The sequence below is a fragment of the Cynocephalus volans genome, chromosome 5 (genome assembly GCF_027409185.1).
Source record: "Cynocephalus volans isolate mCynVol1 chromosome 5, mCynVol1.pri, whole genome shotgun sequence".
Taxonomy (NCBI): domain Eukaryota; kingdom Metazoa; phylum Chordata; class Mammalia; order Dermoptera; family Cynocephalidae; genus Cynocephalus; species Cynocephalus volans.
In genome coordinates, this window is record NC_084464.1 from 62,578,981 (window position 1) to 62,592,570 (window position 13,590).

Consider the following 13,590-nt stretch of genomic DNA (forward strand, 5'->3'; position numbering starts at 1 on the left):
AAGATGATGACGGCCTTGGGGTAAAAAAAAGAATAGGGCAGCTCCACCTATTTCCAAAATACACGTATTGTCTCAATCTAAGCCAACATTATCTCTCCCCTGGATGACTACAGCAACCTCCTAGCGGTCTGGCTGGTTCTGTCTTTCCCTCCCTACAGCATGTCCTCATACAGCAGCCTAAGTCAGATCACATCACTTCTTTACTTAAAATCTTCCAATAGCCCCCATCTCACTCAGAATAGAAGCTAACATTCTTTCACCGCCCCTAAGGCCACATGATCTGCTCCCACTCACCTCCTACTACTCTCCTCTTGCTCAATCAATTTCAGCTACAGTGACCTCCTTGGTGTTCTTGGAATAAGCCAAGCTGATTCTGATTCAAGACTTTATCATTTGGTGTTTCTTCTCTCTAGAACTCTCTTCCCCAAGACTTCCCCAGGACCCACCCATTCACTTCATCCATGGCCTTCCTCCAATGCCAATGACCATCCCATTACAGCCATCCTTCCATCACTCCTTATCCCCTTCCGCTGCTGGATTTTTCTCCTTCATACTTAACACCACCTCCCTGAGAGCAGAGACTATGTTTTTATTTACTGTATCCCCAGCATTAATAGTGACTGGCACATAATGAGAGCTAAATAAATTGTGGTTATCATGATCAGTGCTGATGAAAATAATTAAAAGCTGGAGAGGTGGTGACGCTTTGCCACCCGTTTGAAAGTTGAGGTGCATCACAAGGGTCCATGCCTAAAAAGACAACTCTATCTCAGTACAAAAGTAGACCAAGAAAGTATGCAAGACAAAACCAAGGTTTTCCTCAAAACCCTTTAGAGGATGTTTCTGCATACGGGTAAGTAGTGACTTAGAATATTATTGATCACATTATTATATGTATTCGTTACATGCTCAGCTTTTCTATAAATTCCTTGCTGGTAGACCTCAGCCTGGTTCCCTTTACCCCTGTAGCTGCATTTCTCAAACTGTACTATCATAGTAATTGCCTGAGGATCTTGTTAAAATGCATATTACTCAGGAGGGCAGGCAGAGGGGAGAGGGAGGTGCTGTGACTCTGCGTTTCTAAAAAGCTCCCAGGTGATGTAGATACTGATGATCCCAGACCACACTTTGAGTACCAAGGTCTTCAGCACCTAGTACAGGGCCCTATACAGGTTGGCTCAATCAGTGTTGACTGAGTGAGTGAGTGATTAACACTGGTTAATATCAGGTAGGTGGCAGAGCCGAGGAAGGGTTAATAGGCAAAGTTTTAATCCAGTAATAAAAAAAAAAAGTGAAAGCTGGAGCCTCTCCATCTCTCCCTCCATTTCCTTTCAGCCTTACCAAAAGTTCATTTGCAGCCACCTTAGTTTCCCCTTCTCTGAGATTTCCACCTTTTGCTAAAATACAGAGGGATGATGTATGATCCTCCCAGACCTGCAACTCCCTTCACTACGTAATGTTGGTACAGCATGTCCCAATAGGGCGACCAACTCATTCTGATTTTCCTGGGACCAAGCATTAGCACTAAGAGTTCTGCATCCTAGTTTTAAAACTGAAAGTCTTGTGTCCTGGGAACCGCCACCCCCCCCCCCCCATCCCAAGCAAACTGGGACAGTGAGCCAGCCCACCTGTGCAAGGCTCTCTGTGTAGGGGAAGCAAAGCTGACTGAGTCACCTGTTTGCCCTTGAGGTGTCCACAATCCAGTGAGGGCAGCAAAAGAATATTTGTGTGGCCTGAACTGCAAAGGTGACTTTGTAAGAAGATCAAATCCACTTATAAATCTAGTTGAAAACTATTAAATGCCCGAAACTCAAACCAGTAATTATTAGGTTAATACAGAATATGATTTTTCACTCGGAACACCACATATCATCTGGCTCCTTTCTTAAATCACGGAGGTATAAGAGCAAGTGCTGTTGCTCTGTTTTATGTGCAGAAATGAGGCGGGCCTCTTAGTTCATTCTTCCAGGCAAAGTAGAGTCAGAAACAAGCTGTTCTTTGAACAGTGAGTTTGTGGCCAGAACACAGTGCTTTAAAATATGTTCTGAGTGCAAGCCTCTAGCCACCAGAATCAGCAATGACAAAAATCCAAAGAATTAAGGAAAGGAGTTTGTGCTCTAAAATTTATGCATTAGCCAACATAATCATGAGTATTTCTGAGATTCTTGCAATGCGGCTCAGTTATTTTTAACTGGCCGTGTTCCTCAGAAAGCAGCAAGTCATGGAGAGATCTCTGGCTTCCCATGGAACTAAGACACAATCCACGGGGCTGATGTTGTCATCCGCACTCCCCACTGCTCAAATGGTAGTTGGCTTTGCATGTTAGCCTAGCATTCAAGTGCACGTCAGTTAACCCATTTGTGAAACACCAACTGTGTACAAAGTCCCTAGCGGGTGGGAAAGGCCTGCACTTCACATTTGTCAAATGTTTTTACATTTAAAGGGACTTTCCCATCTGTGGACTCAATTGAGTCTCACACAAAATTAGATGGCTTGTAAGTCAAGCAACATTGGGCCCTTCTATAAGCAAGACAGCATGGTACAAATGCAGCCTTAGAACACCAAGGTCATGGGTTCAGATCCCCGCACCAGCCAGCTGCCAAAAAAAAGACAGCATGGTACGTGAAGCAGCAGGAGCATTGGCATCAGATAGCTCCGGTTTGCACCAAGCTCCACCTCTTTCCATGTGAAGCCTTAGGCAAGTAACTCTCCTCTTAGAATCACAATCATCTCATCTGAAAAAGGTAGATAAAAATTCCATCTTTCAAGCCATTGTAAGTATTTATGGTGTGTGACTATTTAGAAGAGGTACCGATAAATGATACTGTGGTTGTCATTATCATTAGGAAACTAAGACCCATAGAAGTAACTGCAACTTCTAAGGTCACACATCTGACTTGTGGTAGGACAAAAACCCAGGCATATTTCCTAACGTATGCCTCCAGTGTTGTTTCTACTAGACCAAATAGCCCTGATGACTCAGAGACTGACCCAATTATGCCTGACGCTACCAGCCAAACTATAGTCCTCTGTGTGGCAAGTGCGTTCATTTAAGGGCTCAAATGTTTAATGCTTATTAGAAGAAATGCTTATATCAGAAAGCAAAAAGCTGTGAATCACAGTGGATATGAAATTTATTACACAGCAGTACTAGATTCCTGCATATCCGCAAGAACGCTAGCTTCAGAAGGTCAGATGCACTGTGAAGCCCTCCCCAGATTACCAATCTCTGCAGCTCTGGAAGGCTCCACAGCATCCAGTCTAGGTTCCACATTTAGAAAGAGGCCTTCTCCACTGGCATTGACAGCAAGACCAGAGGGTCTCACCAACATCCACATCCGATGCATACCAACCGGTAGCAGCTCTGTCTGACAGACCACATTTGTTTGGTTTGAGAAAATAACTTTGCAACTTGTTTCCTTGACTGTAACCTGCAAGGCCTGGGAGTCATCAGAGAAACCAGTTCCAGAAATATAAATCAGTAGGCTGATGTCATCATCTTAAAGGAGGAAAAAAAATAAAAAACAGAATCATCTCTCAGTGGTATCACTCCACATAAGAGACCTCTCTCTAACATCAAATGTTCATTCATTCCTTCTCACCTTCCCCTCCCAAAATTCAGAGAGTTGAATGCTGACTCAAATACCAGGCATCTGCATTTATTATTGTAGTACACAGCCCCCATTTTAGATTTTCTTAAACTAGTAGTGAGAGACCACTGTTCAATTTTTTAAAAAAAAGAAAAAATCAAAATGAAGAATATTTCAAAACAAGGGACAAAGAGAATAAAACATTTTAGGTCATCAAAAATCAACTTGTCCCCATTTAAAAACATGACCATATCCCTTCACTTGACCAAAAAGTACACTTTTGGCTGCATCACTCAATCTCCACCTAACAAACTGATACATCTTCTACCCACACATCATCAGCTACATGGCCTCAAACAAAATCACTCTTAGTCTAGGTTCATTCCCATCTCAGTGCCAAGCCACAAATCATACCAAGGGAATACCACACTGAATGGACCCAGGGAGTTGACCCTTGGAGGTATTGGAAAGGACAGGAACCTGGACAATGAGCTGGTATGTCATTCACTCGCACAACCACCTAAAAAACAGGCAAAAAAAAAATTTACACATTTTATATTATTCATAAAGTCCTTGTGAAGTTTTCCCAAATTAAAATGTGTTCATGATTCACTTATTCTCATTTCTTTCTTTTATTTTCCCAGTGATAAACTTTAAATTGTGATGAGTAACTCAAAACACGTTAAGCTTTGTTAAAATGGTGATGGATGTGCTTCAACCCATTTCTGCAATTAAATATGCTAAATCTTGAGTAAATTTTCTCTATCATGTAGAAGCAAAATTCATAAACTTAAACTGCACTAAAATTTCTTATCACTCTGTATTTTCAACTAGGTACCCACTTCATGTGAAAAGCTCTTTTCTTGCTAGTAAAGACCAATGAAGTAGGTACTTTCTATCCACTGTCACTACATAAAAATATAACTAAAAACTAGAGTGTATTTGAACATTTGGTTTGGGGCCATTTTTGTCCTAGAATGGTAGGTTCGTAAGAGTCTGTATGTCTTTCCCTTTCACTGAAACTGTCAATCGAATAGAATTCAAGCAATACCTGAAAATGAAGAACATGAAAAAAAATGACACACTTAATCCTCTACATATAAAAACTGGGATTAAAAGCACACTATACTATAATAGTGTTTGCTTATGAAGGGAAAGGATATTGAAATGGTGATGGCACAGGTGATAAAAAAAAAATACTTCAATTTTATCTGTATTTTTTCCATAAAGACAAAAAACATAAATAAATCAAAATGTTGACCATTGTCAATCCTCAGTTTGGGTACCCAGGGTTGATTATATTATACCTTATAGTTTTTTTATTTAAAAATATTCCCAAGTTAAATGCAGATGACTGATAACAGGAATATGGGCAGATGAGAAAGAGAAAAGGACATTTTAAGGACAGAAGGAGTTGATTTAGCTCATTTACTTTCCAATATCACTGTGTGGAGGCATAAATCATATTTAGCTATAGAGGTTCTCTTTTTTTGCACCATAATAATAGCATCAATAATTATAATAGGATGTTGTCATTACCAAGCATTTATGTTTTCATAGTACTTTATGCACACTGTGAAAGTAGAAAGAGGACAACCATAAATGTCCCTGTTTTACTTATTAGAAAGATGACCTTTGGCAGCTAAATCAACTGGTCCATGCTACAAATCAGTGAGGGACTGAGTTAGACTTGAAACCGGTGCTCGCACTTTGGGTGGCCCATCCACTCTCACCTGAGTGTGCTGGCTGGCAGTAGCCAACATGTCTCCAAATATGGGTCCAAGAAAAACTCCACCATCATGTACCACATGAGTGGTTGCAACAGGATTCACTCCAGTAAGATTTTCATTGGAGACCTGAGATAATTACATTTTTGGTAAATTCTGTCATGGAACAGAAATCTAATCTTAATTTAAAAAAATTATAAGGGGGTCTTTTCACATCCTTTTTGAGCTAATCCAACAGCTAAAATGTGAAAATGGAGTGACAGAAAATTGAAATCTAGAAACCTCACAATAAGTAATGGCTAATGAAATCCCCAGTAGATTGACGGAATATTTATTTACATGTAAAGTTGCCAAAAGAGGCACATCCAACCAATCTTCTCTCTACATCTTGAGATATGTTGCTTCTCTATGCTTCTCTATTATATATGTTTGCAATTCAAAATGTTAAAATAAAATGTAAGGAAACGGTGCTATGAAATAAGAGCAAAACGCCCATCCTTCCTCCATCTCCACCCCAGTGTTTTGTTTGAAAACCAGATGACCCACCATGCCATATAACCAGGATAAAAGTTCATCTTGGGCTTCATTTTATAATAACCAAATGCTAGATGATCATTAGATTATTTTTTAAAACCCTAAATATGCAAGAGCATCTGGTTTCGTCATTATCCAAAGACAGCAAATTCTTCTCTAAACTTCCTTCTGCTCTGCCATCTGCCTGCACAATGATCTAAGTCAATCACATCTGCTTAAATTATCCAATAACAGATGTAGAAATACTATATGGTGGACACTGACCAACAACTTCCCAACATGCACTGAGTCAGGAAAGGAGACGGGACTATGAGACACAAAATATGTGTTGAAAACTTCCAGAAAGAAAGATTATAGAATCCCTTTACTTGAATATTTCAACAAAATCAGTAATTCACGGCAGTTTTCACTTGTATAATTCTGATTTTTCTTTTACAAAATTTCTCCACAGCACCAAATCCATGCCACCAAAAGCGATGCCATACATACCCTGATAAAATTGGGCAAATCCCCAACCTGGGTGGACCAGGAAAGGGTCCATACATGTTCATAGCAAGAGTTTAGATCCTCCTTTACAGTGAAGTCACTGACATTGAGGTATCTGGATGTGAAGTCATCAGCATTGTCCTGTAAGAGCTTGTGAAGGTGACTAGCAGAAATGCGCACAGGGACATCTGTGAGAAAAGGTTTTGATATAGAACACAGAAGACACTAATTAATCCACCTGGCAGAGTCTCAACATCAAAGGTAACAGAATAAATGACAGGATGCCTACTAAATTTGCATGAGACTCTCAATGTCAAAATATGGCTTCAAGAGAACCCCTAGCCCTAGTTACACCATTTTTTCCCCAAAGCAAATGCAAGTAGATGCCCACTTTTTACATCATAACACCTTTCATCAGTATTATGTCTCATAGCAAGCAGTGAGCACAGTCACATCAGACAAAACCATCTTGACTGTCCACTCAAAGTGTAAATGCCAGACATCCTTTTAATGCCTGAACATCTAATTAAATATTGGGTTTTCCCTGGAAAAATCCAATATTTTTTTCTGGCCCTGTGGACAGAAAAAAGTTGGCCACTTTTCACAGGGAGAGGAGGAGGCATACAGCAGCTGACACCCGTAAAACTTAGCCAACCCAGCTGAGGAATGTTGGCATTTAACTTTGGTTTCTCTATTAGAATTTTCTTTAAGCCCAGCCACCTGCTTCCCCATTCCACATCCCCAAAGAGAAATAGCAATGCTCTGTGTCTGAACTCTGCTTCATACTTTACCAAAAGTTTCCATCTCATTAGCTGCTCCCAACAGCCCTGTGAGGTTGGTCATTTGGGTACCCTAATGCCAACTTTAGAGATGATGAAAATGAAATCCAATGATATTCAGAAGCTTGCCAACCCAGTGAGACAGGTTTAGATTAAAACCCAGTCTGCCTTCTACCTACTCAAGAGCCTTCCTCTTGAATTCCACTCTGCCCTGAAGAGTTAATAAAACTCCCCTGCATTTCTAAAATGCAAACAAAATTCAAATCCTTTTAAAAACACTTTTTTCCACATTTATACATAATTTCGTGTCCATGACCATTTCAAAAGGCCAAGTTAAGACTGATTTTCACCGGTTGTTTTTCAAGCAGAATATGAGGACATCAGCAATAGAACCTAGTAGCAGGAAAGTCTCTCTATAGTTAAGCTGTCTCTACATGAGAAGAGAAATATAGCACAGTAAGAGACTTCATAGAGGCAGGGCACTGTTGGCACTTATTCACCCACTTATCAGACTCCAGTAACCAAAAACAACACTCCATTTCTCCCACTCAAGAAGACCCTTTGCAAGCCTGCCATCTTTCTGCCTGGGAGGGCAGAAGACTTTCAGACCATGTACCAACTTTTGTCCAGCCCTTCGTAAGTCCTTTTGTACTTTCCTTCTGATTCCCCATGTTTCTACCAAGTAAGTAACATATCATTATAACCTCTAATTCTTGTTTTTTGGGAAATATGTGTATTCTTGAAGATTTAAAAATACCACTCTATTGCATCAGAGAGCTCTTTCTACATTTGTTGTGACCACTAAAACCCTCAACAGCATATGGCAGGACCTTTGAGTTGAACTCTGAAAGCTCATGGCCACCACGGATCTTGGCATAGGAAACTCTACAGAGAAGAGGACTGATCTGAGAACCAAATACTCAGGTTCACATCCCCACCCTGCCATCAACTATTGTACTATCTTTGGACAAGCCTCACTGCAGTCACCTGAACAGTGGCCCCCAGATGATGCGGCAATGTCTTAACCCCCAGAGCACATGAGTGTTGTCTCACAAGATGAAAGAATGAATATTACTTTGTATGGCAAAAGATATAGTTAAGGTCTTGAGAGGAGGAGTTTATCCTAGATTATCCAGGTGGGCAGCAGATGTAATCATATGTATCCTTACAAGAGAGAGCCAGAGGAAGTTTTGAGACAGAAGAGGAGGCAGCAATGTGACCAGAAAGGCAGAGGTTGGAGTGATGTAGCCTCAGCCAAGGAACGCCAGCAGCCACCAGAAGCTGGAAGAGGCAGGCAACGGGATCCTCCCCTAGAGTTTTTGAGGGAATATGGCCCCGCTGACAACTTGATTTTAGACTTCTGACCTACAGAACTGGAGGGGAATAAATTTCTGTTGTTTTAAGTCACCGAGTTTGTGGTAATTCATTACAACAGCCCCAAGAAGGTCATTCATCCAGTTTCCACATCTCTAAAATTAAAAGATTGGGATCTTATTAACTATAAGTCCTTTTCCAGATCTTTAATTTTAAGAAGGTCATTTTCAGACCCTGGAAAATAAGCAAAATAGCTTTAAGACTGTCATCCTATCTGACAACCTCACAGGATGTTGTTTGCCTGGGAATGCCCCTAAATATGTAAATGAGAAGTGTTGCACCCCCAAGTGCCCCTTTACCAGTGATCACTGTGTTAGAAAGTTGGATGCGAAAGTGTCCTTCCAAAGGTGGACTTGTCCTCTGCAGTCTCTGTGTTGTCACCTGGACCAATCCAGATCCTTTTTCTGTTCCTTCAGTGGGCACAGAGCTGTGGCATATCAAAAACAAAGCATTAACCACAGTAGCCATCAAGAAGTGTGAATCCAAACAGAATATAGCTCTGTTTCAAGGACCAGCTCCCATGGTTCCAGGCCATGAGCTGAAGCCCCCAAATATGGGATGTCCCTCTCATCACAGCAGAAAAAGTATAGTATAAATATTAGAATTCTCTAAGAGTGTTCTATCCTTCACCCTACACTGATCCTGGGAGCACGGGGATCCAGAGCGAAGAGTGACTTTGGCCACTAGAGCTCTGGTTCTGAGGTAGAATTGAAAGAGAACGCAGTTTTTCTTTAGCCCCATTTGCATATTCAAACAAAAACTCAGTGTGCCCTGGTCCACAGATGCTTCCCTGCCCGGTATCCAAAGCTGAAACACATCCACTCCAGCCAGCCAAGTTTTTGTGTCTCATTCCTGTATACAAATGTACTGCCTGTCCAATCCTGCTTTTGATGAAACAAGTGGGTCCAATAAATTGTGACACACCATGAGATGGAATACGGCTCAGGCATTGCTATGGTCTAAATGTTCATGTCCCCCACAATTTACACGTTAAAATCCTAACCCTCAAGGTGATGGCATTAGGAGGTGAGACATTTTGGGAGGTGATTAGGTCATGAGCGTAGAGTCCTCATGAATGGGATTAGTGCCCTTATAAAATAGGCCCCAGAGAAGCCCTCTTCCCCTCTACCATGTGAGGACACAGCATGAAGGCGCCATCGATGAACCAGGAAACAGGTGCTCGCCAGACACCGAATCTGCCAGCACCTTGAGCTTGGACTTCCCAGCCTCCGGAACTGTGAGAAATAAATCTCTGTTGTTTATAAGCTACCCAGTCTATACTATTTTGTTGTAGCAGCCCAAATAGACTAAGACAGCAATTAAAAACCATTTTAGAAGGATATTTAATCAAATGGGAAAATAGTCCATCTATGCCATTAAATGGTCCCAATTTGAGGTTTAAAAAGTAAATATAAACGTATATATGTATACAAAAACTTCTTGGTAAAAGGCTGTCAGAAAATCTACACAATATGTTAACAGAAGTCATCTCTCAGCAGAGAGATTATGAGTCATGTAAACCTTCTTCTATGTCTTTTTCTGTATTTTCTAAACTTTCAACAATGGGCACATGCAATTTCTATCAATAATATTATTTCAGTACTACGTATTGATATTCATGCATACAAACATACAAAATTAGACAGAGTAGCACTGCCTGGGTTGGGGCATGCATCCAAGAGAACCTAGTCTCAAGCAAGGATCCTGTCCTGCTTATGCCCGAGGCTGCCAGAGGAGCTAAGTAAGGACTTAAGGAAAACTCAAGAGAAGTTTGTAAGGACCACTGCAAGTATGAACCTGGTTGGAATAACTTAAATTAGCCTCTATCATTTCATAGTTAATAACTGGAATTTAGAGCCTGCCAATATGACCAGCTTCGTCCCTGCCATGAAGCTCTCTCACCCCTTCGTTCTGTTGATGGTTTTAGCTTCTTTCCTGCCCAGAGTACTGTGAAACAAACACTAAGTCAAGGACAATGGAGAACAGATTCAAGCTTTCCTCACCTGCCTTTAATACGCTGTCCCAGCATATTGTAGGTATGAGAACTCATTTTGGAATATAGCAGAAAGAGATGGGGAAAAAACATGTATATATGTTTTATACATACATACATATCTATGTATATATATTTATGTCTGTGTGTATACACACACATACATACACACAAAAGGCAGAATATCTCAATTCTTCCCATTCCATTCTATTGGTGTCTAAGTGAAAAATTTTAAAAATGAATTAGATATACATGTGTTCCACGCACTTCAAGGAGCCTGATCCTTGTTTATTGCTTTAGAAACTGCAGCTAGAAATGTTTGACGATTAAGCAGCAATGCTTACAAGGCTCTAGTGCCACCTGGTGGTGAGTTCTTAGAAATAGCTATTTTTGTTCCTTAGAGTATTTCAAAGGATTTCAACAAGATCTATATATCGCGAATGGAATGAGGGTAGCAAACAGAAAGCAGAAGTAATATGAACCTATCAACAGCATGAATACAACTATTTTTAAACAAATTTAATAGAAATTAGTTCTCAAAGTGTAATTCCTAGACCTGCAGAATCAGCATCACCAGAGAACTTATTAAAAACGCAAATTCTCAGGCCCTGTCACAAACCTGCTGAAGTAAAGACTCTGAGGGTGGGGTCCAGAAATTTGCATTTTAACAAGACCGTCAGGTGAGTCTGATGCTTCATTCTCAAGATCGAGAACACTGCTTTGAACAATAAGACAAATAGCTTTTCCTGATAAAAGTCCCACTTCTAGGTCCCCCAGGACCAACCAGCAATCCTAAGGAGAAACGGGTCTACAAAAGCCATTTCCTACCGTGCAGTGATGAGTGGGAGCTCCGTGCCACACCTTGCCAGCCAGGAGCTTATGTTGTAGACTGAAGACGATCCCACTACAGAGATCAATTCCACCAGATTCCCGCCTGGGCGAGCTGTTCCAGAACCGGCTTGAGAAACTAGAGACCATGATCCAATTATTATCAAGAACTCAAAATGGGAGGCGCACACTTAAAGTGTGACTCCTACCTATCTGCTGCCATAAACACCAAAGGGACAGGAGGAGGAACAACCCACCCTTCAGTTCAGCATCAAAAGGAAAATGCAAGGTCATGGTTTAAGGAGATGAAGATTGATTCCATAGCAAAGTTTAACAAGCCAAACATCACTGCCCATGCTCTTGGAGGCAGCCCTGCACAGATCATCTACTGTAGTATAGACTGCCACCTTTTCCTCCTTCCCTTCCCACAGCTCCTGGCAACTCCTTAGAAACACTGAACACCCAAGGCACAAACTGGGGGTACTTGATTATTTATCCACAGTGAAGAGTCAGCACATGTGCAGAAAGAGTGTAAAATTTAAGAAAGACCACTGTTCACATCTGGATTTTTCCACTTCTATTGGGTAACCACTTAGCTAGTCAACATAATCTCCCTAAGGCTCAGTTTTCTCATTTGTAAAGTAGGGATCATGGCATGCATGATTGATAGCAATAACCAGTACAATATATTTTAATATCCCTTTCCCCTCCTACTAGGCACTGGGTAAAAGACAGCTTCTTCCCCAAGACTGGTCATAATCGAGACTTTAAAGAGTTCAAGGGTAACACCTTTGTCTTAATCATCTTTGAATGCCCAGTGTTTAGTGTAACACGAGGCACAGTGTAGGTGCTCAATAAATGATAGTTCACTCAGCTGGGTAGGGAGTCACCGAAGGTCTGGATCAGATGTCAACGATAGCTGAGTTCCAATCTCCCCCACATCCCAGCTGTGTGAATTGGGTCAGAATAATCAGCCCCTTTTAGTCTTAGTTTCCTCATCTGTAGAGTGGGGATAAGAGAATCATCTCATGAGCCTCAGAGAACAAATGAGAAATAAATGGAAGCTATCACTACATGAAAAGAACTTTCATAGAAGACATTAGGTGGGGAAATATAAAAAAGTGTTAAATTGGTCAGATGTATTACATACAATTAACTTTGAATATTGAGCCCAATTTTGCAGGGTTTATGTTGACACTAAATAATCCTCAAGTCATTGCCAACAGGATAACTTAACAAAGTGGGAAGCAGACTGTTTCACCCAAGCCAACCCAGTCTTCTTTATGTCTCCACCTCTTCACCTCACCTCACACCACCTCCATAGAGGTGTATCTCCAGATACACAGAAGATATGGTAGCAAAGAGATGGGGGCAGTGAGAAAGGGCTCTGAATCTTTGGCTTCAAAGCTTTGGAGGGGCATGATGGCACTTAAGGGAGAGAAAAGAGAAAGTGAAACAGTACCTATTATCGAGTACTGTTTCAACCAGTGAAAAAACCTTCTCTTTTATGAAGGACAGCAGAGCAAAGGATGTAAGAGGTGTTCAAGAAATTTATCAGTCAATCTATCAATAATAACAACCATAATGTTTAGTGGTTCAAGTGTGTGAAATACTTATCCTCTTTGCCCCCTGGAAATTCAGACAACACTTGGGGTCACCAAAAGCCCCCAGCCAGTTGTCTTAGGCATCACCAGGTCCAGGCTGATACCCCAGCATGCCGTGTGAATCATGTCATTTTCTAAGTGTGCTAGAACATGGACAGGATTTGAAACGATGAGCAATGACCCAGTATGACCTAGATGCTTCAAAATACTTAAACCACTGAAACATATGAGGTGGAATTTTTATATTTATTTATTTTTACTAAGTTTCCTTTTTAATTTTTTTACTGAAACATAATTGATTATACATATCTGTGAGGTACAGCATTGAATAAAGAGATGGAATTTTGATGAGTGTCAAAGATGATGTAATTTCAGGGCTGATAGAGAGTTCTCTTGCCACCTACCCCCAAGCTCCCTGGCCCTCAGCTCTACAGTTTTTAGGCAAAAGACTAAAGAGTTGCACATTTTGTAAATCAAGATATAAATGACTGTATCATCTTTTCTCCTCGGAAAGAGAGAGAAGCTATGAAAAACAGAAAAGCTCAGCCCCAAAGTCACAAGGGACTTGACAGAAGAGTGAGCAAAGCTGAGAGCCTGGAGTTCCTGAGAGCAAACCACACCACCTGTCTCAGCCTTGGTGCACGTCACACATGGCCAACCTCAGTGGGACCCCTG

General features: G+C 41.0%; 1 protein-coding gene across 1 annotated transcript in view; it reads right to left on the bottom strand.

Moving 5' to 3' along the window:
- Positions 1–13,590, bottom strand: part of PKHD1 (PKHD1 ciliary IPT domain containing fibrocystin/polyductin) — a 455,019-nt gene that overhangs the window by 401,709 nt on the left and 39,720 nt on the right. Inside the window, exons 21-26 of the mRNA XM_063096948.1 lie at positions 11,312–11,450; positions 8,790–8,917; positions 6,341–6,525; positions 5,324–5,446; positions 4,005–4,110; positions 3,224–3,499 (exon numbers count right to left, since the gene is read on the bottom strand). Coding sequence (XP_062953018.1) covers positions 3,224–3,499; positions 4,005–4,110; positions 5,324–5,446; positions 6,341–6,525; positions 8,790–8,917; positions 11,312–11,450 — 957 coding nt within the window. The remainder of the gene's footprint in view (positions 1–3,223; positions 3,500–4,004; positions 4,111–5,323; positions 5,447–6,340; positions 6,526–8,789; positions 8,918–11,311; positions 11,451–13,590) is intronic.